We start from the raw sequence: 26,161 nt of genomic DNA on the forward strand, positions 1-26,161 counted from the left end.
ATGTCACATAGGTATCTCAAATTTTACATGTTTAATATTAAACTCATTTTTCATTCTTTCTCAAGCTTGCTCATTGACTTGATTCTCTAACTTGATGAATGGAAAGACCATTCACTTTCCTTCCTGTCTTCTCTGAAAATGCATTGTTTCACACTGTCCAGCATTTCTTATCTACTCACTTTCCTAGTATCCTATATTTCCCCCCCATTCTTCCATATTAACCCTTTACTCACTTCCTCTTCATGCCTGTGTCCCAATTTGTCAGTGAATTAACTTTTACAAAAGCTTCAAAATCCAACTCAGATGTCTCCACTTTTATTAAGACAACTCTGTTATCCTTCTGTACCTAATCTACATTAACTGCTTTTAAAGAACATCCCATAGTGACCAGAACCCTGTTTTCTTGTCTGACTTCTCAATTAAGCTACTTGAAGGCAAGGACTCTATCTTGCTTTTGAATCTCTGCTATCTAACCCAGTTCCTGGTACACAGCTGTGGCTTTTAAATGCATGTTAAATAAGGGAATTTGCAGGGGATATATGAAGTTTTTTTTTCTAGGCACAGATATCTCCCACTTTCCAGAAGTTTGTATTACACCGCTTTGCTTTTAGGAAAGACCACATTAGTACCTGTTTTCCTTAACTGAAAGAAATACAAAGAGGATTATCGCTTTTGCAAAACCATACCATGACCCTGTCCTCTTTGCGTTATGCCATTTCAGGTAATGAAAGTTTTCATAGAAATTCAGGGTGAAACCGATATGTTGATTTTTCATTAACTATCTGTCTTTTTAAGACATTTATAACTATACTGTTGTATTAGATCCTAATCAACGTAACTTTTTTTCTTTCTCTGTGGAAGTGTAGAGTTACTTCCTAGCTCATAAACCCTTTTACTTCACATTCTAAAGTTAACTCGGTGAAGTGATCTGATTCATATGAAATGAAGTCATCCCGGTTATTAATAATAAAAGCATTAGGATGACAGAACGGATTTGCATAGATTTGCCAAACAGATCCAAGAAACCTAATCACTTCTGCTGTTCCATCTCAGGGGTTAATTTTAGATTGTCCTTTGGATCACAGACAATATCTCTCTGCTTTCCAATTGGAAGTCTTAAGAATGAATCCTTCCAAGTTAACTTCTTTGAAAGATCAGGAAGTATATATGATTTATGGTTAAATTAAAACCCTTGATCAAATTTTTCACTTAATTCTTCACTCCAGAATTGTCAATCAGTTCTGCTTATGTGGCAGTCATGTAACTACAAACTTAAAAGAATTATATTTACAAATATATGCATATATTAGGAAACACATAATAGATACACATACATTAGTACTTTGAGCGGTGGAGACACATGTACATGACCACAAACTTGAGTGCATATTTGTAGCACTAAATATAGTATGTAAATACTGAGTTGATTTAACTCCCTTCCATTGTCATGAAGAAAACTCTTACATTTATAGATGAGAGAAAATGACTAAAAGAAAAAAAAAATGGTACTTGGCCCTTAAATACTAATTTATGTTTATATATTTAAAACATCCTAAAAGGATTACTGTTTTCCATGTACCAGAATAAATTTATATTTTAAAGTGAGATCTTTATAGAAGTGTTTTACTTATACTAACAAAATCAGGAATAGTTTCAATAAAAGATCAAGGGTATTTTAGCTAAGCATTACTTTGCTTTTATTCATTCAAAAATGACAAGAAAATTTGATATTCCTTTTAACACATTAATTTCCCAAGAATAATATGCACTAGTCAAAAAAAGAATACGTATTTAGACCACTTTACAGAGCCTGTTGTTCACTGACTTCTCTTTAACTCATACTGTACTCAGGAGAATATTAAAGTTATTTAATGAGATAACATAGGTTCCCCAGGAGTAAATATTTTCTCATTTAAGTCTCTCATTCTCCTTGTCATTTAACTCTGCCTCTCTCCCTTTATCTCTCTCCCATTCTCTTTGAAAATAACACATATGCATACAGGATGTTTTTGAGATTTCAAGAGATAATGACATTAATGTTTAAATTATTAATAGTTCACTGGGGTATACGTTTTCTCAAATATTCTGCAAGCTATGATGGTAACACTATTGAATTATACTACATAAAATGCCCCCTCCAAAAAACCCCATAAATTCATCTTCTATAAAATATCTTCAAAAGACTTGCTGGATTTTTTGCAATGGGTGCATTTCATAGTTTTCCTAAAATTTATAATTTATTGGTAAAATAGAGTACAGAAGATTAGAGATGGGAGGACATGGTTATAATTAGTTTCACTTTAAGCTGCAATGATGGGATGGCACATTACAGTTGATGAATCATCACTTTGAAGATGTCATTATCAATATACACAGAAAAAAGATGAAATCTAACCCTCCACCATTTTGTACTATAAAATATATAGAAAAATTTTTCGTAATTGCTTTATGCATAACTTTTTCAAAAGTGGCTACAGCAACAGTGATACTATCAATGACACGAAGATATGTATAGATGCAGTCTAGATATTAGAAACCAAGGTAGAAGGTATTCAGATTTCATTTTATACACTATAAATATACTTTCAAAAACCAGTAGTAACATCACAAACCAAAAATTTCAACCTGATTTTAGTGAGGCGAATGTGAAGCCATTTACTCTTCTAACTGTAAGAATAATAGGTAACCGTGTACATGCGAGTATGAATATGAATTGAGCTGAATAATAAGAGATAAGTGTGCTTGTTTCTGGCTCTGACTGTTAAATCAGAAGACAGGCTTTCTTAAGGCAAGCTTTTGAAGTAACCTATTTTTTCGAAACATAAAAGAAGAAAAGAGGAGGGGAGTTGATGGCATATGAAACAGCCATTTTTAATCCTTCAACCTGTATTTCTTTAATATAAAGGAATATAAATAATATACAATTAAATGACTATTCACTCTACATTATTATGCTAATAATTATGAATTTCACACTAGTTTCCTCTCAGTACCAAGTAATATAATTTTATAATATGTAATGTATAGTATGTATGCTCTTTAATACCCATACATTTATTTATTTTTATATATTCAACCGCATTTCTAACAGATACATTCAAATTGTATATAAATGGCAGTATCATTTATTTTCTTAGAATATGTGAGATTAGGACAAAAAGAAATTCCTATATATTGTCATTTAAGAAATTTGATTATAAGACACTATCCAAGTTTATGGAATTGGTATTTCAATTTTTCTTCCTTCTTTGTTAAAAACTTTTCCTGGTGTGCTTTTAAAATACTATTGTCGATCACAAATGAAAACTTCCTAAATTTTATATATCAGTTTTATCTGAACACTTATTAAAAATGGAAAGGAGACTTCTGAGATGGAAAAATGGAACGATGAGACTTCTTAGGCATTTCTTAGATGAAATATCTTGATTTGCTTTGTGGTATTAAGCATCATAATATCATCTCCCACTTTTTTTTTTGACTGTGTAGATAGTGATGGCTGTTTAACAAATATGATAAGAAAGCATTTGAGGGGCCAGCCAAGTGGCTTAGTTGGTTAAGAGCTTGCTCAGGAGTGCAAGCTCTGAACAACAGGGTCGCTGGTTTGATTCCCACATGGGCCAGTGAGCTGCGCCAGAACTGAGCTGCCACTGAGCTGCCAACAGGTGGCAGGAAGGCTCAGCTGGTGATAGCATGTGCTCCTAACAACAAGGTTGCCTATTGGAGATGGTGGGCTACGCCCATCCGCAACTAAGACTGAACTCTGCACCTTGAGCTGAGCTGCCACCAAGGTGGCTTGGGATAGAGTGTGTGCTCTTAACGACAAGGCTGCTGGTTTTGCTCCCACATGGGATGGTGGCTACACCCACCCGCAACTAATTGAACACACCACTTTGAGCTGAGAGGTGCAACTGGACTTGGAGCTGAGCTTGCTGGGTCCAACACAACTAAGATTGAAGGACAGCAAGTTGGTCAATCCCCTCCTGTAATTCCCCAACACTGTTCCCCTTCCCTAATTCCCCAATAAAAATCTTTAAGAAAAAAAAAAAAAAGGAAAAGAAAGGATTTGACACAGAGCTACTAAACCCATGCTCTAACCATGGAGAATCTCTTTTAAATTTAGCTATTGTGAATAAATAGTAAATGCTCTAGGAAAAAGTTAATGACCAACACTGAAACCTCAAAAATCATTAATTCGCTTCATAAATCATTTTAAGTTTTAATTTCAATACATTTTCATAAAAACAGCATAAATCAATTCTGGAGCTATGCATGGTTACTTCATTGCAAAATGTTTATACTTACCAATTCTGCAAGTGCACTTCTAAAACTGATAGATGAAAAGCATAGTACATAGTACTAATGTTTCCACAAATGGGTATCTTTCTAGACACTCCTCATTCCTTCCCCATTGTGAGGATGACTGGTGAAGTGGCAGCGTCATATCTGCTGGTCTTTACAGCTTAATGAAGAAAAAGTGAATGCCCACTAGGAGTCTGGAGTTTTGACTCTTGTCAAGCCTCTTGGGTTTGTTTGTTCTCCATCAGAGCTGTGTTCCACTCCACTTTTGTTCCCAAAGCCAAAAGCAGGTCTCCTAATATTTCTCTGGCTTCAGTTTCAGATTTGAGGTAGGAGAATTCTCCTCATTGTCCATCCAGCTTTGCTTGCTAGAAAGTTCTCTTTGTGAAGATTTTGCCAGAATACTGGGGTTGGAGGAGGTGGAAAAATAGAGGAGTGGCACTCAGACCTCTAAAACTAAATATTAATTTTAATGAAGGGAAATATAATTAAATTAGTAACCTGTTGATAGTACCATGTAATTTTTTAACATATACAACTTGTTTATATTTTAAAAATGCCCAACGAAGTAGACAGTGTTAATTCTATTTTAAAAATAAGAAAACTGATGCTCATAATGATTAAATAATTGTACAAGGCTACTTTTCAATGAATCAATGAAATAAGGAATGGATGAATCTCAAGGGAAAACAGCATGAATTGAGTGGATTAAAAGGAGGAGATAGGTCAATTTTTCAATCCATTGAGCAATCAATTTACAGAGAGTAAGCTGGTCTGACAGTCGCATGGGGTTTATGTTTGGGGGTAGGATGCTGCTGAAGAACCAATGATGGCAATTTTTAAAGAAAACAAGAATGAATTACAGATGAAACATCATCATGGAGTGGAAGAGCAATGGTGAGTCAAATGGATGGTTAGGTTTTCACCAGAAACAATTAGCTCTATGGTAAACTTTTCATCTATGGCATATTTTGAAAAGCTTTTATAGGCTTCAAGGACAAAATCTTTGAAAACTTAGGTGGTAGACAAGTTGATAAAGAAGTATAACTGGCAAAAACTGATTTAAGCAGAATTAGAAAATAGTAAATTTTTAGTAATTATTAAAACATAGACATAGGGCCGGCCGAGAGGCTCAGTTGTTTAAGAGCTCGCTCAAGAGTGCGAGCTCTGAGCAACAGCAGTTTGAATCCCGGCCCGAGCTGAGCAGCCGCTGAGCTACCAACAGGTGGCAGGATGGCTCAGCTAAAAAAAAAAAAAAAGAAGAAGAAAAGAAAAAAAAATTCATACAGAAATATAATTGGGAAAACTAATTCAGGAAGAATTAGAAAATATAATTTATTTTTCAACAGGGAATTGAAACAATTATATAAGACCTTAGTATTAAAAAAAAAAGAAATCAAAGACTTACTAGAAATTGTACAGTTTATGCACAAAAGATATCCAGTTATAAGGAACTTCAAAAGTTATATAAATCCTTCCAAAAAAATAGAAAATGAGGGCATATTTAATATTTCATTTTGTTAGACAGAATAATTTTGATAAAAAAATTGTAGATGGCATCAGGAAGGAAAATAGTCCATTTTGTTCATTAAATTAGATGTGTAACTTCTAAATAAGTTATAAAACCAAATCCAATTCTCTATGAAAGTATTAATAACCAATGTCCAATTTAGGTACATGAAAGGATTGTGAAATGGTTTAATGATATAAAAAATATAAATATACATTTCCATATTACTGATTAAATGGGATCAACCACATCAACATCTCAAAAGATGCAGAAAAAAGTTACCATTGACTCATAATAAAAATTATCACTAGGGCCGGCCGAATGGCTCAGTTGGTTAAGAGCTCGCTCAAGAGTTTGAGCTCTGAGCAACAGCGGTTTGAGGCCAGCCCGAGCTGAGCAGCCGCTAAGCTGCCAATAGGTAGCAGGATGGCTCAGCAAAAAAAAAAAAAAAAAAAAAAAATTATCACTATACCAAGGATAGAAGAAAACTTTCTTAACCTTATGAAAGGTGTTGCTCACAAAAGAAAAGAAAAAGAAAATCCCTACAACAAACATTCCTGTAAATAGGGAAATTCTGGAAGTATTCCATTTAAATTCAGGAACAAGATATGATGGTTTTCTATGACTACTCCAAATCAACAATGTATTGGTGCTGCAGCCAGTATGGTAAGACAGGGAAAGAAATAACAATTGTAAGAATTGGAGATGACTAATAAAATCATTATTATTAGCACATGATACAGTTGTTTGAATAGAAATTCAAATTAATCATCAAACAAAATATAGGCAATAGAAAAAATATGAGTAATGTGTCTGTTTATAAGCTCAATATATAAAAATAAAATATATTTATATATACCAGCAACAAAACATTAAAATTAATAATTTTTAAAATATTTAAAATATTAACACAAGCTATAAAACAACCAAAAATAAATCTAATAAAACACATATGCAAGACCTGTAAGCAGAAAATTAAAACTTTTTGAAGGTCATTAAGCAATATGTAAATAAGTTGAACACTCCTATATTTATGGATGAGTAAACTTAACATTATACCCATGTTATTTCGCCCAAAACTGATCTATAGGCTTAATGTAAATACAGTCAAAATCATGATTGGTTTCTCTTTGTTCTTATTTTTATTTTTGTGGAGTATGACAAATTAACTTTAAAGTGCATCTGGAAAAGCAAAGAAGGGATAATAAACTAGATTCTTCATGCTCTATGAGATATAGAATTCCTATAAAGCTATTGTAATTATAAAGTGTGGTACTGGCACAGATACGGACAAATTCAGGAATAAAATAGAATAGTCTGAAAATAAATGTTCTCATATATGGAAATTTGACTTATGATGGAGCTTGCATGGTAGAAATTGAATTACTCAGTTAAAAAAAAAAAAGATGGTTTAAAAAATACAGAGAAAAATTTGTGTGCAACAGCCAAAAGGAAAGAAGGAAGGGAAAAAGGGGTAAATAGAGAAAATGGGAGAAAAAGAGAGCAGAGGGAGGGGGAATAGAATAAAGTGACCCCTACTTCACACCACAATACAATATTGCAAATATTATATATATTATATATATTATATATATTATATATACATATAATATGTATTTATAATATATGCAACATAATGTATATAATGTAATGTAATATATATTTCTATGTGGTAGTGTGAGATAGGGATTATGATCTATATATTGATATATTCATAATAGACCATAATCCCCATCTCACACCACCACTCAGAATTTCAGTCAAAAATCAAACTGAAATTTAAAACAGCATAGGTGATTTCTTTTCTGGCCTCTGAGTAAGCAAACTTCTTACACAAAACAAGCTAACCACTAGCTACTTATAGCTAGCCACTTAAGAAAACGTTGATAAATTTGAATACATTAAAACAAAATCTTGTTTATTAAAATACACATTAATTAAATGAAAAATCTTTCAAATTTAGAAGATATTTGCCAAAAGGATTGAAACTAAGAACAAATAAATAATTTTTACAAATCAACAAGAAAAAAAGACTAAAGAAAAGAGACCAAAGGCATGAACTGGCATTTCACAAAAGAGGAAACATATGAAATTAAACAGTGTGATATTATTAGTGTTAGAGAGGACAGGCTCTGCGAAATCTTATCTACATTGCTAATGAATATATGCATCAGTACAACTTTGGGAAACCAAAGCTGCATATAAGTAAACCCTGCTCCAAAAGTAGCCACTGCCCATGACCCCTAGCAAGCATGTCCAATAAGGCAGTTTTTAAAAGGACATAAAGCTAATCATTCCAAAGGTCCATTGACATTGATTTAAAAAAGCATGCTCACGTAAATGATATTTAGCAGTAGAAATGAAATAACTTCAACTACACATGGTAAGAACTTCAGATACCAGATGAAAAAATCTTAGTAACAATGCTAAGCTGAGAAAAAGCAAAAAGCAAACAAAATGGTGTTTATGTCATGCACATGGTAATCCAGGATTCAGAATAGTGCTCACCTTTGTGAATGAGAAAGGGAGATGCTCTAAGAAAACAGCACACAGGTGTATGTAAGTTATTGCAAATATTCTACCATTCAGGGTCGCCAATTGGTACATAGGTGTTATACATACTATTGGGTTGTCGGAAAAGTCATGACGTATTTTTTCTATGTTTTTCATTGCAAAAATGCATCATGGCTTTTCCAACAGCCCAATATTATGTATTATATAACATAAACAAACCAACTGGTAATAGACTGGAAGAAAACTTTGCAACATAGCTAACAAAGGGTAAATATTCACAGTATTATACATAAGGAAATGCATGAACATTTCATGTTCTAAATATTCATGATTCTTATTATAAGATGGTGGCATTTAGTTAATTTTTGTACATTTCTACTGTATTTATGCATTGTACTACTTCAACAAATTTTTTCTAATGCTAATTTAAGTGAAAGTGTCACTCATAATATGTGAAGAGTTTATAAGGTAATAATAAAAAACAACCCAATGGAAAAGAGGGACAAGGCGTTGAAGACTCAGTTCACAGAAGTCACACTTCCTCTATAATCCTACAAAAACACACTCAGCCCACTAGTAAACAGGGATGTGTGATTTTACAGTAATAGCATGATGCCATTTTTCACTATGATTGAAGAAGTATCATACAGTTGTTTATCTGTATTGTTTTGGATTTGCAAATAGATGAACACTTACATCTTCTACAATGGGAACCGTTCAGAGGGTAATATGGTGTAGTGGATTTTTTCCCTTTTAGAAGGTTAGCCTTCAAAACATGCGCATGTTCACATAAGTGCACTTGAAATGATGTTAACGATGATACTTCAATTTTTGTAATAGTGACACTAGAATTAGTATTAAAGTACATGAAGATAAATCATTTATTAAATCATGGAATGTACACCCTATGAAATAACATTCACATAAATTATGACACAGTATGGCTTTATGACATAGAAAGATCTCTTAGACATTATTAAATTTAAAAATACACACAAATAATTTAACAGGATGTATAACAATCCCATTCATGTTAAAAATGTGTGTGATAAAATTCATATGTGTACATTCCTATGTGTAAATATACAGAAAGAAAATATTGGATGATTGCATATTATATCTGATTACCAGTTCTTACCTCTGGGGCAAGGGAGGTGAAGAGACACATTCCAAATATGTATGTCCTGTTTCAGTTCTTTCATTGCAAATAAATAGGCATGCATAATTATGTAACTGGCTGCATTACTTGCCTTTGTAACTTTCCCCATGGTAGGTTGCATTAATGTATACACTGCACGCACTAGCCTCAGAAGCAGTGGGCATTTGTTTCAGCTGACCTAGCAATTAGGCTCAAGTGTTCCTGGGTAGAAGCACTGTGAGCCAGGTCAGAAGAAAAGGGGAAGCCTGGCTCCTATTTGCAGATTGTTAAATTGGAGAGAAACATAGAAATTCTTGGTAGAACCTCAAAAACAGCCTGATCAACATCTCCCAGTAAAGGAAGGCGGAAAACTCTCAGACATATTTCCTGACTAAATAGTCACATTTATCTCATTATTTAAATGAGATGTTTTGATTAATAAAAATTTTTAAATGACATAATATAGTATATGTCACTCTGGATTATATTAACTTCAGATCACATCTGGGAGAATATCTTAATAAAAATTATAATTTATACATTTGTTTTTTTGTAACTCAGAGTTGATAAAATAAAAATTAGAACTATATATTATAAAATCTAGAATATATAATTAAAATATGTTTACATTAAGATGTTATTTTTATTTGAAAATTTTATTGATGGGAATCCAATATTTTTCAATAAAATCATTGAGATTTTTACAGTTTTTATAAAATAAAAATATCTTTCATTAGGTACAATTCTAAGAATACAAAACTAAAAAAGTCCTAATTTCAAAAATATCAATCATGTGCCATAACATGCTTATTTTTCAGGTTAAACTTTTTCCGGGATGTTTCTGACTTCAGAGTGTTAGCCTGCGGTGGAGATGGAACCGTGGGGTGGATTTTGGATTGCATAGGTAATGAAGACACTATTTAATGTGATTGGGGAGAGTGGTAACCTTAAATTCTGTATTTTCTACTTATTTATTTTGTTAATGCATTGAGATCTTTGGATGCTACAGTGATATAATTGGAAATCTGGCACCTTGCACACTATTTACTGGTTTCATTCTTCTATATTTTAAAATTTCAATTAACAAAATAATTTACAAGTATCTAGATATCCTTCTTTTTCTCATCAATTTCTCATGTGATTTATTAAGCCCTCATTTATTTTCAAATCAGGCTCTACAAAATCCATTTATTTCTTTGCCCTAGAGAGGGAGCCAAAGAGGATTTTAGCATTTGTGATAAAGTCTGTCACATAGATGTACTTATTTTGTTTAAGCATGCAACCTCAAAACCTTACCCTCTGTATATATTCATATCATCATCATCAATCACTACTATCATCATCATAGCTAATTTTTATTTATTATATACTCTTTAATTGGCCTTGTGCTAGGATTTTTACCCCAGCCACCTTAAGTCTCGCAAATCTATGACAGTATTAATTATCTTATTTTTAGACAGGGAATCTAAGGCTTCAAAAAGTCAAATAACTAGAACAAAGTTTAGTGGCTGTGAACTGATGGAGCTGGGATTGGAACCCACACTTTAATGTTATTCTATATCACTCCCCCTATTCAAATTTTAAATACTTTATTTTTATAAGGAAACAAAACAGGTGCACAACTGAGAATAAAAGGAAGATGTGTCATAAGAAATGCTGAATATGTTCAGAAAAATTATCTGGTTTTTAGAGACAGCCAGCTGTCCAAAGTGATTACTGGTCAGGAAACTAGAACATGAGTTGGCCTTTATGAGAAGTTAAATCCAAAACAAATATTCACTTCTTTAGTTCTCATTTCAGTTACTACATGACCAATTATTGGTGAAAAATAGACACAAAAAGGAAATTTTTGATTCAAAAGAAATGTTGCTATGCCTATCAAAGCAAATTTTTATTTAGTGAATATTTTATGTGTGAAAATATGAAAATTAAAAATGAATACAAGCACACTTTTGGTAAGCATCTAAAGGCTTTACTAACATTGTTGTTAAAAAAAAGAAACTGAAAATTGCTTTCCTTGGCCTTCTAATAAAAGATGTAAATTGTGTTAATATGTTATATTTAAGGAGTAAACCAGAATTCAATAATTGCAAAATTAAAGAGTTGCTTTAACAATTTCTGAGAACTTGTGAGAATTGTAGAGTGAAAATAGTAGGATATTATTGACTTGTTTTAACTCCCAAAATCTAAGATAGCATTGGCTATTCAACTGCGGTACACCCCTAAGTAATCTATTCCCTTCCCATTCGTACACACACACACACACACACACACACACACACACACACACACACACACACACACACACACACATATTCTCTTTGAGAAGCTGATAAGACAGGAAAAATAGAGAAAAGCAATATATGTTTGTGAGAGTCATTCAAGGCACCTGATGATTCAAACAAAAGCATATGGAAATTCAAGGGCAGAGATTTTTACTGCTCTGAACTCAAAGCATAATATTATGAAAAGTTGAATCTCTAAGAAATCCTGCTGGGCTCATGGTTACCCAACTCAGATGTTGTTTACTCTGACACAAAGCAGCACCGTGGGTGGGGACAACACAAAGAAGGTGTCAGTACTTTACTAGCTTTTAGAATTTGACTGTTTAAAAAATATTCCTTAAAGTAAAATGTACCTAAAGCCGATGTTGCAGATAGACTTTATATAGGAACCTACCCTCCACTTGGGTGGCGACCCTCAATCTATATTTCTATGCTACGTATTCCTGCATCCCTGAGAATTTCAGCAGAGTCAAATCAAACTTACCGCAATTTTTAACGGGGTCAGTATATTTACAAGACTTTCCTCGTGCATAAGTCTTGAGATTTCCAGTCACTTTGTAAATAATGATATTTGTGTGTTCTAATTTGCTACAAACGCACACAGGTGACTCGTAATTTATAATTGTATATGTCTGTGAAATACAACATTGCCTGTTTATAAGTAGCTAGTGGAATGCCTTCATTTAATGCCAAGCTGTCTTGTTACTATTGTTCTATCTGTGATACAAATTTTATTTTGTTTTACTTTTTCAATTCCACAGAAAAGGCTAATGTAGTCAAGCACCCTCCAGTTGCCATCCTGCCTCTCGGGACCGGTAATGACCTAGCAAGATGCCTGCGATGGGGAGGAGGTAAAACAGCTTCAATAATAATGAAAATCTTAAAATAAAATAAAAATTTTTTAAAAAGAAAAAGAGAAAAGCAAGTACAGTACACCCTGCACACCATAGACCCAGCATTTCTTTACTGCGTGGCTATTGCCATGTGCTTTTAGCAAAAATAATTGCGGGCAAATATATAGTATATGATTTCGAACAAAGAAATGGGGTAGAGATACAAATAGTGGATCAAGAATAGGACTGTGAATGTTGGGCTTTCATACGATACGAATTATAGACTTGATGGGGCAAGCGACCTTCCAGACCTTTCTAATGTGAAAAATGAGATGAGCGTGGATTAACTCTCATGTGCAGATTTTTCATCTCTGTTGTGTGGTAAAACCACAAATGAAGGAAAAACATAAATGCTAGTGAATGACTTGTGCAGGAAGGAACACGTATTTTGAGACCCACTTTATATCAGACAGCGTTTTCTGTACTTGGGATACAGGGTTAAAAATAGAAAATACAGGTGTATGCAAAAGGGTCTTAAATTCTAGTGGCACATAAAGTCATATGTTAAACTGTGAGACTTCCTACTAACAAGTAAACAGGTAACTAACATATTGAAAAGCCTCGCTGAGGAAATTACAAGATGACATAAAGAGATCCCTAATGGATGGTTAATGAGAGCCTTGTAGAACTGGGAGTGGGCTTATATGCAGAGGGAACAAGTTCAAAGTCTCAGAGGTACGATGCCACTTGACACACTCAAGGAACTCAAAATGAAGTAGTGTGGATGGAACAATGTAAATAGGGGAGAATATTTCAAGTTGAGGTCTTAAAATATTTTGGAGTTTTGTTAATAGGCTATACGTAACTCAAGATACCAAAGGGGGGAAAAAAAAAAACCCAGATTTTGCTAAAGCAGCAAGAATTGAATCCTAAATATTTTTAGCATCTAAACTCACTTAGAGATGTTTGAAAAGTGTCTACTGAGACAGTGTGAATCAGAAGCCCTTGGGGAGCTTGTTAAAAATATAGTCGCCTGTGAGGATTCCAAATATGCCAAACGGAAAATCTCTGGGGGTGGGACCTGGGCAGCTGATTTTTTTTTAAACGAACTCCCTAAGTAACTCTAATTTACAACAAAATTTAAGAAGAATTGTTTCATGAGTATCTGGCCAACTGGTGAAACCTGAGTTGTATGTATATATATATATATATATATATATATATATATATATATATATATATATATATATATATATATATATGTATACATGACAGACAGAGGTGGAGACTAAGTTAAAAACTTGGCATATGATTTATTTGTGATTTTCATTAAGGATATAATTTAGTAAAATAATATTATAAGCTATTAAGTTAAATCTCAGAATCAAAAGATAGATGACAGGAAGCTAGATAGAAAGATGCATAGATAGATACATAGAACCATTGCTTATGAGATGCTTGTGTTTGCCGGTGCTCATAAGTGTGTATGGATTCAAACCTAGGGAATTAGGCGTGTGGCTTCTAGTTGTATTCCTCAGGAAAATATTTTTGATATTTGAAAATTAAGAATTTTATTTTTGTTTTAAACTAAATGGCTTAAATCTAAAAATTGACATATAAGTTCCATTTTGAGCATAGTTAATGATGTTCTTATAGAAATATTTTAAAGATATCAGTGGCCAAAGACACATGAATTATAGTGAACGTCAATACATGTATTAGTGACAAACTAGGAGTGTCTAGCATGTGTTGGCACTGTTCTAAGTGCTAGATGCAGAGTGAGAAAAAAAAAAGGTCCTACCCTTTTGGGAGCTTACATTTTCATTGATTACACAAGCAATAAATCAATGAACAATGAAATATGCAATTACAAGATAAGATCAATGCTATGAAAGAACCAAAAACAGTATTTTTTAGAGAAAAACAGAAGGCTAGTTGGTCAAGAAAGCCTCTCTGAGGAGGTAACATTTACACTTGATTTAAAATATGAAGAGGGAGAAATAGCTCCTGTATCAACAGGATTGAATGAACGCTGATGTGACTCTTGAAGTTGTCATGGGTATAGATTGATGGGGGTGAATAGTATGAGATTGGAGAGATAATCATGAGCCAGATGATGCAGGGGCATGGTGGTCAAGGTAAGACTTGTATTTAATGGAACCTGAAGAAACTTTGAACGAGTCACAAAATCAGCATGACGAGCGTGACGCAATGACATTTATGTCTTCAAATACAGATTAATTTGGGGATGTAAATGGTTAAGAAAATGCAGAAATGTAGAGAATTACAGCTTTCCAAATGAGAACTTTATAGTTGTCACAATTAAAGAATAAAAGGATTGGTCTAGGGTGGTGGTTTTGCGAATGAGACACGTAGACAGACTGGAGTTACATTTTGGGGGATACACTGATAGAGCTTGTCAGTGGACTGGTTAGGAGCTTTAGAGAAAACAAGGTAGCAAGCGGAACTGAAATATGTCAAAGTTCAGCAATTAGGAAAATGGAGATGCCATAGTCAGTGTTTATGAATTAGAAAAAAAGACGCACTGGAGTGAGGTTATTTCTTGACAGAGGTGAAACTGAGCAAGTTGCTCAACAACTGTCAGCTTCAGGTTTCTCACTAGAATTGGAAGCACATCATAGTGCTTCACTCTCAGGTTCTTATGATGAATTATTAAAATGTTTTCCCAGTGTCTGTGCTGAGCACTTTATATAGTTGTAATAATTATCATTATGCTAAACATTTCGAAAAGAAAGTACTTTATTTAACCAATAATAATTTGATTCGCTTACGGTCACTGTAATATATTGACTCGAAGCTTTTTTTGTGCGAATACATTTCCGTATTTTGGAAAATGTAACACTGTTAGATCATAGGCTATCCTAGGGCATTTGAAAAATAAGTAATTTATATTCGCTTTGCAATTTTTCTGGCAATTATTAATTTATCAAAAATTTGAAGGTTATCACAAGAAAAAATATTTTGTAAGAGTAGGGATAAGAGACAGAGTTTTAACTTGAAAACTCTTCTAAATGCTTGTTTTTGCTTTTCTTTATGTGATTTTTATTTGTAAAAATTTCTCTGACTCTTTAGATAAATTCAGTCATTATAATAACATCATATCATTAAATAGAAAATAAATATTAATTATGTTTTCATTTTGTTTCTTAGCCTAGAGTGATTATAGGCTTTAAATAAAAATAATGAAAGCAAAATAGCATCATTCTTTCTTGGAAAGAAGTTTTTGCTTGCATGTTTAATTATTTAATTTGTATTTTGTTTTTAAATATGATATTCTTCAGTGCAGGAATCCTATTTATAGTTATGGATCATTATTTAACAAGCTCAAGCATAGATAAATATAGAAAAGTAGAGCATAGATATTTGTAAGATAAGGGACTATAGTTTGGGATTCTTTACCTTTGTGAAAAGTTCACCTAGTTCTAAAATTTAGATTTTGTGATTCTCAAATTGGTCCATTGACTGCCTATCTTCACATTTTTACTTGGCTGGACATCTGATTGATACCAGCCTTTCTCATATTTATCCATAAAATGTTTGGGAATCTATATAGTGTAAAGATTTCAAGTTAAATGACCCTACTAGAATCTAGTTATGGTAATTAATTTTTACTAAATTCCCTTCTATTATGTTCTTTCCTGGTCAGTTGCTGTTCCCACATTTTTCTTGTGTCTGATTGAAACTTGCTATAAATAACCTAAACTGTAGGCAAGGACAAACTCAATATTTTATTTAAATCATTATTATTTACTTATATTTCTGCTGAGGGTGTATGTATGTGTATGTATGTATATACATTTATATATGTATATTGGACTATACTTTCATATTATATTATACTATATTGTATTATATTAATACATGTAAATTCATTTATGTCTAAAAACTATCATTTATTTTCAAATGAGTATAATTTAGAAAATAAGTGAATATATTTAACTTTTTTAATTGAATTCACCAGAGAAATATATATGAAATTTATTTGGGAGGTTATTATTTTTTTCTGTTTCAAAGTCATTTAAAAATTAAGAGTTTAAAAATTAAGACTAAACGTTGAATTATTAGGAAAAATCTGAACTATAAGTAAGTTTAGTGATCATAGTCTTGTAGTTTAAGCAATTCAATGTTTTATCACTGAATGCAATTATATGCAATTGCATATGTTCATAGTTTTTGAATTATGCTATAAATATGATGACATCTATTGAAATAATTGGTACTTTTACTATTTACATCTGTGTAATCATTGTTGTAGTCGTTGCTGTATGTGTTAAATAGTGCATAATTATTTTTTAAACCTATGTATGATGAGAAGTGAGGGTAGTCTCCAAAATAAGTATCTCTCGGTTCTGGCTGCCTAGACCCTCCAATAATTAATTGAACAAATACACCGTAAATGTGACTTGTTCATCATTAGAGGATTTTGACATATTTCAGTGCCTATTCTCTTTTCCTTTAACCCAGTTAGTTTTCCCAATGTTCTGTGTGCTAACATATCTAATGAGGACTCATAGCCTCTGGCACTTACTTGTTCAACAAATACATTATTAAAATGTAGACTAAAGTTGAACACAGAACAAAATCTGTGAAAATATTGTTCCAACTCAAAATATCATTTCAAGAGAGAGTGTGTATGAGTGTATAGAGAGATATGTTATTTAACTTAGTAAAATATTTCAAATTCTGATGTAATTGTTATCATCAATATCACTATATTGTTGAAGTTTTTCTATTCTTATGCCTCATGTACTAAGACATTTTATGCATTTTCTCTTGTTTTCTCCTTTAATTTTCACAACAAAACTAAAGTTTATAGAGGTGAAAACTGTTGAGGGAGGTTAAAAGCAAATGCTTAACAAAGTAACGTAGTCAGGATTAGGCTACAGTCTTAATGTTATAATGTTATAACATTATATAATAATATATAACATTATATATATATATATAATAAATATAATGTTAAATACCTATAGATACCTTTAAGGAAAAGCATAGTAAGAAAATAATGTCTTTTTAGGCTACGTTGATTATCTGCAATAGATTCATGAAAAAATGGATTTGCATTTACTTTCGGGCAGATCTGATACAAAAGATCTTTTAATGAGAAAGATGCAAATAACTATATGCAGTGGACTAATTCTAACATAGGGCGAGTTGTAAGAACTGTGTGCTGTGGTACTGCATGGAATCCATTGTTTGGAGGGGGAAGCTCCTGGAAGTAGGTGCTATGAAATAGAAAAGCTGCAGAGGGAATAGAAGCAAGCCAGCCTAAATAAAGGGGATACTCTGTGTAGATAGAATAAGAAATTATATGGCACAAAGTTAAAGAGTGAAGGACTTTCTACCTAAATTGAAAGTTGTTCTGTATAACTAGAAGGGAGAGCATGAAGATAAGGGAGTGACAGAAAGAGACAAGTTTAAAATAGCATCAGGAGTTTTACCTCAGCAACTGGGTAGAGGGTGTTCCCTTTCTAAGAGACCGTTCACAAGAGAAAGATGTAGAAGCAGATAATTAATTCCATTTTGCATATATTAATATAAAGTTTGTGGGGGGTTGCAGTGGAGATGTTTATTTGACAATTGGCTATACTGAAAATTTGTGACACAGGAAACAAATAAGAGTTGCAAATTAAAGCCAACAATAAAATATTGATATGAGTAATATAAAATTATAGTTTATTCTTATATTAGAATTTGCTTTAAATGCATTATTTAGCTTTAGAATGATACGCATTCTATATAAACTCAAATACATGTAAATTCAGCTTTTGTACTTGGTTATATATTTTTCTCAAGATAACTTTTTTCCATTAGGTTATGAAGGTGAGAACCTGATGAAAATCCTAAGAGACATTGAAAACAGCACAGAAATCATGTTGGACAGGTGGAAGTTTGAAGTCATACCTAATGACAAAGATGAGAAGGGAGACCCAGTGCCTTACAGTATCATCAATAATTACTTTTCCATTGGCGTGGTAAGACATTTCAGTAAATGTTCTTTTTTACCAGTCCTGGATAATCACTATCTGTTAACTCTTACGCTATGAAGGTTTACTGGTTATAAATCATTTATTTTGTCTTTGTGTCAGCAAAACACCTCTTCTAATGGTCAATGATAAATGATAAAATGAATTTATTTAAAGTCAGAGTATCAGCAATAAATACTTTTTTATGTGTTAAACAAAGGAAATAAACTATATTTTTTTGTAATTGGTTTGACCATTTGTGTTACTAAAGTGAAGGTTAGAATGGTTTATGATAATGGTTTAGTTATAAGTTTTAGAGTATAAGCTAAAGTTCCACATTAGTAAAAATGTAAAAACAATTAATCAAATTTACCTTATTTTGAGATCTATATTATAATATCATCATAGCCTACTAGATTTTTACATATAAATATGTTTAAATGTATGGTTATGTCTGAAGTCTAAGAAAAATGCTGCTATTCTCAAGTGGTTAATCAGTCAAAGGCTAACGTTTCACTTAATTTCTTGAAACACTTAGACTGAAAGTAAAATATCACTTGGCAATTGAGAGTTATTGAAATATTAATCCTTAAGGAATATAACTATATACATATGTATGATATATATATATATATATATATATATGTGTGTGTGTGTGTGTGTGTGTGTGTGTGTGTATGTATATATATATATATATATGTAATACATATATAACCAGAAAATTTTGAAGTCTAAAATGTATGTTATCTACAGCATTGCATTCCATTTTATATGTCACTCAATATTTTCTTGTCATTTCATATTCTATCATGTGCACCAGTGCACATATGTATACACACACACACACACACACACAAACACACACACAACAAGTAGGCTATAAAAATCATCGGTTGAGTCTATGAACTTAGGAATCAAGCTACCTTAGGTAAGAGCCCTTTAGCAAATTTTATATTCTGATCATTCATTTATTTATACCATGATAGTTATTTTTTTCTCCCTTATAATTATAAATAATGTGATTATACATTTAAAGAACCTCAAATATTGGTGTATAATGAAGGTTAAATATACAGTCATTACCAATACTATGACTATTATTATTACTTGCAAGAAAAATGTAAGGTATCTTTATCCATAAAAGTCTTCCTATTTATATTTGATATGAATATGAATACTATTTTAAACAGCTTTTTTGGCATATAACTTATACACAACCTAATTCACTCATTTTAAGTGAACCTTTTAATGATTTTAATAAATATTCAATTTCAGAGCATCTTCTTTACCAAAACATGAACCTTCATGCTGGTTTGTAGTCAATTCTTGCTCCTTTCCCCAGCTCCAAGCAGTATCTAATCTTCCTGCCTCTAAGATTTGCCTTTTATGGATGTTTCATGTAAAAGAAATTATATTATACATAGCCTTGCACATCTGGCATCTTTCACTTCACATGTTTCTGAGGTTCGCCCATATGAATTGTAAGAATACTGTATTCCTTTTCATTGCTGAGTAGTATCCCATTGTATGAATATAGCACATATTTTTATCCATTCACCAGTTGAGAAACATTTAAATTATTTCTAGCCTTTGGATATTATAAATAGTGCCACTATTTTGAGTCCTTTTAGTGATTTTGTTTGTTTGTTTTCATTACTATACTTTTTAACTCCAAAATTTTTATTTGATACTCTTTTTATAATTTCTATATCTTCAATCGCTATTTTCTATTTGAAGTGTCATTGCTATTATGCTTTCCTTTATTCTTTAAATATGGTTTACCTTAGTTCTTTTACCATGTTTATAATAACTGTTTTGACGTACTTGTCTGGTAAGTCCAACATCTGAAGACCATCAGAGAATTTGATAACATTTAGGCCCCATCAGAGATGTTGCTTGTTTTGTTTCCAAAGTACGTGCCACACTTTCCTATTCCCCTGCATGTCTGACAATATATAGTTAGAGAATAGAGATTTTATTTTATATAATATATTGTAACAACTCAGGGTTTGGTCCTCCCATAGGGGCTATAGTTGATGCTCTGTTTGTTTAGTGACTTGCCTGCACTAATTATGTAGAGCCTTTCTCCCCTGTGGTGTATGAAGACTGATGTCTCAGTTTTTTGGTTTTTGTTTTTTTTTAAATTTTTGTTTTAATTTTAATGCTGGCTTTCTAGAGATTACCCTTTAATCAGTATGATTGATCAGATATTGTGTTCAAACACCTTGAGCCAGTAAGACTCCAGCCCTTTGATATTGGATCTGTGGAGCACATGCAAACTTTAGGCAATCATTAATTGATTTAGCTTTTATTATCTGCTAGCCCTTTTTTTGTCTCTTCTGGTCATGGATAAGTCCTCTCATTTAGTCAATGGTGCATAAATAATAAGGGCCCTCTTTGGTCTTTTCTGAGTATGTGTGCAGCCTTACACATGCATGTGGACTTTCAGACAGCCAGGCATATGTGGAAATTTATCAAGGCCCATTATGGCTGTCTCATTCCAAGACCTCCTGTTGAATTTCTGGCTAGTTGGCTGGTGAGTTAATTGCCGTAATAAGTTTTGCAAACACTGTTGAGCTCTGACACTGGTCTTCCTTATTGATTTGCCACAGAAATCACTACTGTTTTAGAGAACTCTCTGAGCCATAGAACTTTTCTTGCTTCTCTTCCAAATCAAGTCAGCTCCACGGACAGGAAACTTGCTTGCTTCCATTGCTTGCTCCACCTTGGTAGAACTACAGTGCTGATGGAGTTGGAGGGTAAAGGAAAGCTCAAAGCTGAAACGTTACAGAGTTTCACTGTTCTTATCTGAGATTCAGTAGTTTTTCTTTAATAAACACTCCCCAATTTGTTATGCACCTTTGGTCAATTTCCAAATTTCTGTTGTGTTCCGCAATAGAAGATAATTCCTTTCCCACCACAAGAGACACTTGGCAATGTTTGGTGAGTGAGAGGGTGTGGCTACTGGAAATTAATGGATAGAAGGAAGGGGTGCTATTGAAGAATCCCAGTGCATAAAACAACTCCCTAAGCAAATGAGAAAGAATTATACAGCTCATAATATCAATAATGCTGAGGTTAAGAAACCCTGACATCAATAAACAGAAATATTAAACATAAAGTTCAATATGTTAGAAGAGGAGAAACAGCAAATCCCCACAGAAATGAGAAGGAAAGTTATAATAGAAATAAAACAGAAATACAGCAGAGAATAATAACAAAATAGAGAATGTTAGTGAAACCAAAAGCTGGACTATTGAAGAGTTAATCAGATATATTACAAAATTAATTTTACAAAAATATTGTTCAGAGTATTGCAAATAAATAATATAGAGTGAAAAAGACAAAAAAAACATAAACACAAAAAGTATAATATCTCTGCTGAGGGGGTGGGAGGGCAGTAGATGGGGGAGGGGAGTTGTACTTTGTGAGGGGTGAAAAGGATAACTATTGTATTGCTCTGTACACCTGAAACTAACAATAAAAATAAAAAAAATATATATCTCTACTGAAAATATATGAGGACTTAATATGGAAGTGTGTAGCAAAGTTAAGAAATATAAAATCACCTTAAATATTCAATACTATTCCATTATTTCAGCTATAATCAATTAATTTATTAAAATCAACAAAAATTAAAAGTATCTAGGAATTAATAAAGAATAAACAAGACCTACATATAGGAAATGTTAAAAATCTCTACAAAGACATAAAATGTCAGGATAAATGGAGACATTTTCTATTTTTGTGGGATAGCTTAATATTTGCAAATTAATTTATACATTTAATCTATAATCAAGATTAGAGTTGGATTTTATGACACACTTGAAAAACTTATTGCAAAATATATATAATTAAATAGGTAAGTTGATTTTAATAAAAGAAAAGAACTGTTTTACCAAATTAGACATGCTAACACTAAGTAAATTAGATAATTGTAATAGAATGGAGCTATGAAAGAAGAGATGAAAAAATAAATGGAGATGGAGACAGACACATATTGAAACTCAGTATGGGGTGGTAAAAACTCATTAGAGAAATGACAGATTTCTTAGTTGACAGTGTTCTAAAACTATTTTCCTAGGACGAGAAAATTTTGTTAGAACTCTACCTTACATTATATAGGTAATTACTACATATATTAAAGTACTAAATTTGAAATGCAAAGGTTAGGGCCTAATAAAATAATATGTAATGGAATATATTTATGATTTTGAGGTAGAACAGAACTAACTAAACAAGGTAGGTTTTGATTAAGTTTTCTCTCAAAAGGTCCTATTTCATTTGATTTGGAGCCTCTTTCACCTAATAACATGGGAAATAGAGGTGTGAAGAGAGGAGAGCATTTTTTCTGAAATGTTTTCCTGTGCTTCAGCAAAACAAAGGCTCCACACTCTAGGTCACAATCAGACCTTATAGAGATTTCAAGCTTTGTCTGCCACTCAGCAAAGCCACCTTCTACTCATCAACTTGTATTCCTCTACTCCAGTCAGTGAATATGAAAAACAACGAAATAAAATGAATCACCTATATCAAGCTATTCCTGAATATGTAAGAAGTAGTAGAGTTGGAGCATTGAGAGGATGAGGAGAACATTTCAATATGTTGCTGTCACCAGCATGAGAAAGCTTAAGATGACACATAATTTGTACTTAAAATTATCTCTAGGCACCCAATTGCCAACTAGTTATAAGATGATCTCAAAATTCGACTCTACTACCAGTATAGTTTTTATCATTTTAACTATTGCCATTCATATACTAACTGTAAGTGATCTACACTTTACATAAACCTTAGTTAAATTTTTTAGAAAACCTGTGATAATCAGAAATATATAGGTAAATATCATCTTCTATACGTTATGATGTACTCCATGTATTAGTCAGAGTGTGTTGACTGCTGGCACAAATGACCCCAAAATATGAGTGGTCTCACTCAATTAAAAATTAGTTCTTGCTTCACAGCATAGGATGGATGGGTTGACATTGGGGAGAGGCTTTGCTTGATCAATCAGTGACTCAGGATCCTTTCATCCTGTGAGTTCACCCTCCTGCAGATATACACAGCCCTCTCAATTCAACAATTGAGTGATAAAAGAAAGTGGAGGATTGAAGTGTTTTTTTGGGGTTTTTTATGGACCAGGTCTGGTCCATGTATAACCCATTGGCCATACCTTAATCACTTGGCTGTACCTAATTGTAAGGAAGCTGGGAAAGGAATTCTATCTGCCCAAGAAGCAAAGGTTAATTGGTAAATAGCCAGATTCTGCTAATTCCTTCTTAGTAATACTTTTCAATTATAGCCAAAACAATTGGAAATGATCCTGAAATCATAATTAACTCTGAAAATAGATATTTTTCTACAGTAGTGCCCCTTCAATAAAAGCATATTAAATACCTACTATGTGCTAGATTTGTTTGAAGATTGGCAGTGAACAAGACAGAAGTCTCTCTAATCTGTAAGCTTCTATTATAGTGAGATGAAGGAGTATTGTCATGAAAGGCTGAATAGCTAGACTTTAGAAGCATAGATTATAGAAATTCATTTTTTTTAAAACCATGACTTACCTTTTATTCTGATTTTGAACTTTAAGATAACAATAGATAATCTCAAACATCCTACAAAGAAAACTGTCCACCCACTGCATTACCACCACATGCACCATTAAATTTATTGTAATAGTTGATTATTTATTCATATGTTCAATAAACAAAAGAACTAAGTACCTTTTTTTTTTTCTTTTTTCTTTTTGGTCATGCCCTAGAGTTAAAAGAATGAATTAAGAGATAGATCACCTCGGGCCGGCCGAGTGACTCAGTTGGTTAGAGTTGGCTTAAGAGCGTGAGCTCTGAGCAACAGGGCCACCGGTTTGATTTCCACATGGGCCAGTGATGCTGTGCCCGAGATGAGATATTACTGAGCTGCCAACAGGTGGCCGGATGGCTCAGTTGGTGTAACAACAAGATTACCTGTTCAATGGTGGGCTGCTCCCACCCGCAACTAAGACTGAACTTGGCACCTTGAGCTGAGATGCCACCCAGATGGCTCAGTGGATAGGCCGTGTGCTCTTAACAGCAAGCCTACTGGGTTCAACTCCCACATGGGATGGGGGCTATGACCACCTGCAACTAAAGATCAAACTTGGCATCTTGAGCTCAGCTGCCGCCCAGATGGCTCAGTGGATAGGCCTTTTTATAACAAGGCTGCTTTTAATAACAAGGCTGCTGGGTTCGACTCCCGCATGGGATGGTGGCTATGCCCACCTGCAACTAAGATTGAACACAGCACCTTGAGCTTAGAGGCCATGAGCTGCCGACGGGAACCCAGATGGCAACTGGCACCCTCCACAGCGAAGATTGAAGAACAACAACTTGGCTGGTCCCCTTCCCCAATTCCCCAATAAAATCTTCAAAAAGAAAAGAGATAGATCACCTCATTATTAGAACTTGGAGTTTAATGAAAGAGAGAAGTATTAAAAAACATGCACAAATACATTTTTTTTTTGAAAATTATGATAAATGCTATGAAAGAAAAGAAAAGTTACCATGAGGTAGAATAAGAGACAGGATCTCATAGTTCGGGAAGGCCTATGTAAGAAGATACATGTACGAGAATAAAAAGAGGCCCACACCAAGACACATCATAATTAAGATGCCAAAGGTTAAAGACAGAGTGAACCTTAAAATCAGCAAGAGAAAAGCACTTAGTTATCTACAAGGGAGCTCCCATAGATTGTCAGCTGATTTCTCAACAGAAACTTCGCAGGCCAGAAGGGATTGGCAGGAAATATTCAAAGTGATGAAAAGCTAAGACCTACAACTAAAATTACTCTATCCAACAAAGCTGTCATTTAGAATCAAAGGATAAAGAGCTTCCCAGACAAGAAAAAGCTAAAGGAGTTCATCACAAACAAACCAGTATTGCAAGGAATGCTAGAGGGATTTCTTTAAGAAGAAGGGGAAGAAGAAAACAAAGAAGATCCGAACTATGAATAATAAAATAGCAATAACTACATATCTATCAACAATTACTTTAAGTGTAAATGGATTAAATATTCCATTCAAAAGATAGAGTGGCTGAATGGATAAGAAAAGAAGTTCCTTACATATGTTGCCTATAAGAAACTCACTTCAGATCAAAAGGCACGCATAAACTGAAGGTAAAGGAATGGGGAAAAATTATTTCATGAAAATAAAAACAAACAAAAAGAAGAAAATAACTAAGGTAGCAATACTTATACAAGTCAAAATAGACTTGACTGAGCAACAGTGGTTCAATTACCGGCCGGAGCTGAGCAGCCGCTGAGCTGCCAACAGGTGGCAGAATGGCTCAGCTTTAAAAAAAAAAAAAAAGAAGAAAAGACAAAAAAAAAATGACTTTAAAACAAAGGCTATAACTAGAAACAATGGACCTGGAGGGTATTGTGCTGAGTGGAGTGTCAGGTCCTATGTGGTTTCGCTTATAGGTGGAATCTAAAGAACAAAATAAACTAACAAATAAAACAGAAAGAAACTCATAGATACATTTTGATGGTTGCCAGATGGGAGGGGGATTGGGGGTGAGTAAGAAAGGGAAAGGGATTGAGATGTATAAATTGG

At 33.1% G+C, this 26,161-nt stretch overlaps 1 protein-coding gene across 1 annotated transcript in view; it reads left to right on the top strand.

The window, feature by feature from the left end:
• Positions 1–26,161, top strand: part of DGKB (diacylglycerol kinase beta) — a gene marked incomplete at its 3' end in the record, with an annotated part of 506,452 nt that overhangs the window by 280,144 nt on the left and 200,147 nt on the right. The window contains exons 18-20 of the mRNA XM_019659894.1: positions 10,277–10,362; positions 12,505–12,594; positions 18,412–18,572. Coding sequence (XP_019515439.1) covers positions 10,277–10,362; positions 12,505–12,594; positions 18,412–18,572 — 337 coding nt within the window. The remainder of the gene's footprint in view (positions 1–10,276; positions 10,363–12,504; positions 12,595–18,411; positions 18,573–26,161) is intronic.

The sequence above is a fragment of the Hipposideros armiger genome, unplaced genomic scaffold (assembly GCF_001890085.2).
Source record: "Hipposideros armiger isolate ML-2016 unplaced genomic scaffold, ASM189008v1 scaffold_305, whole genome shotgun sequence".
Lineage (NCBI taxonomy): Eukaryota > Metazoa > Chordata > Mammalia > Chiroptera > Hipposideridae > Hipposideros > Hipposideros armiger.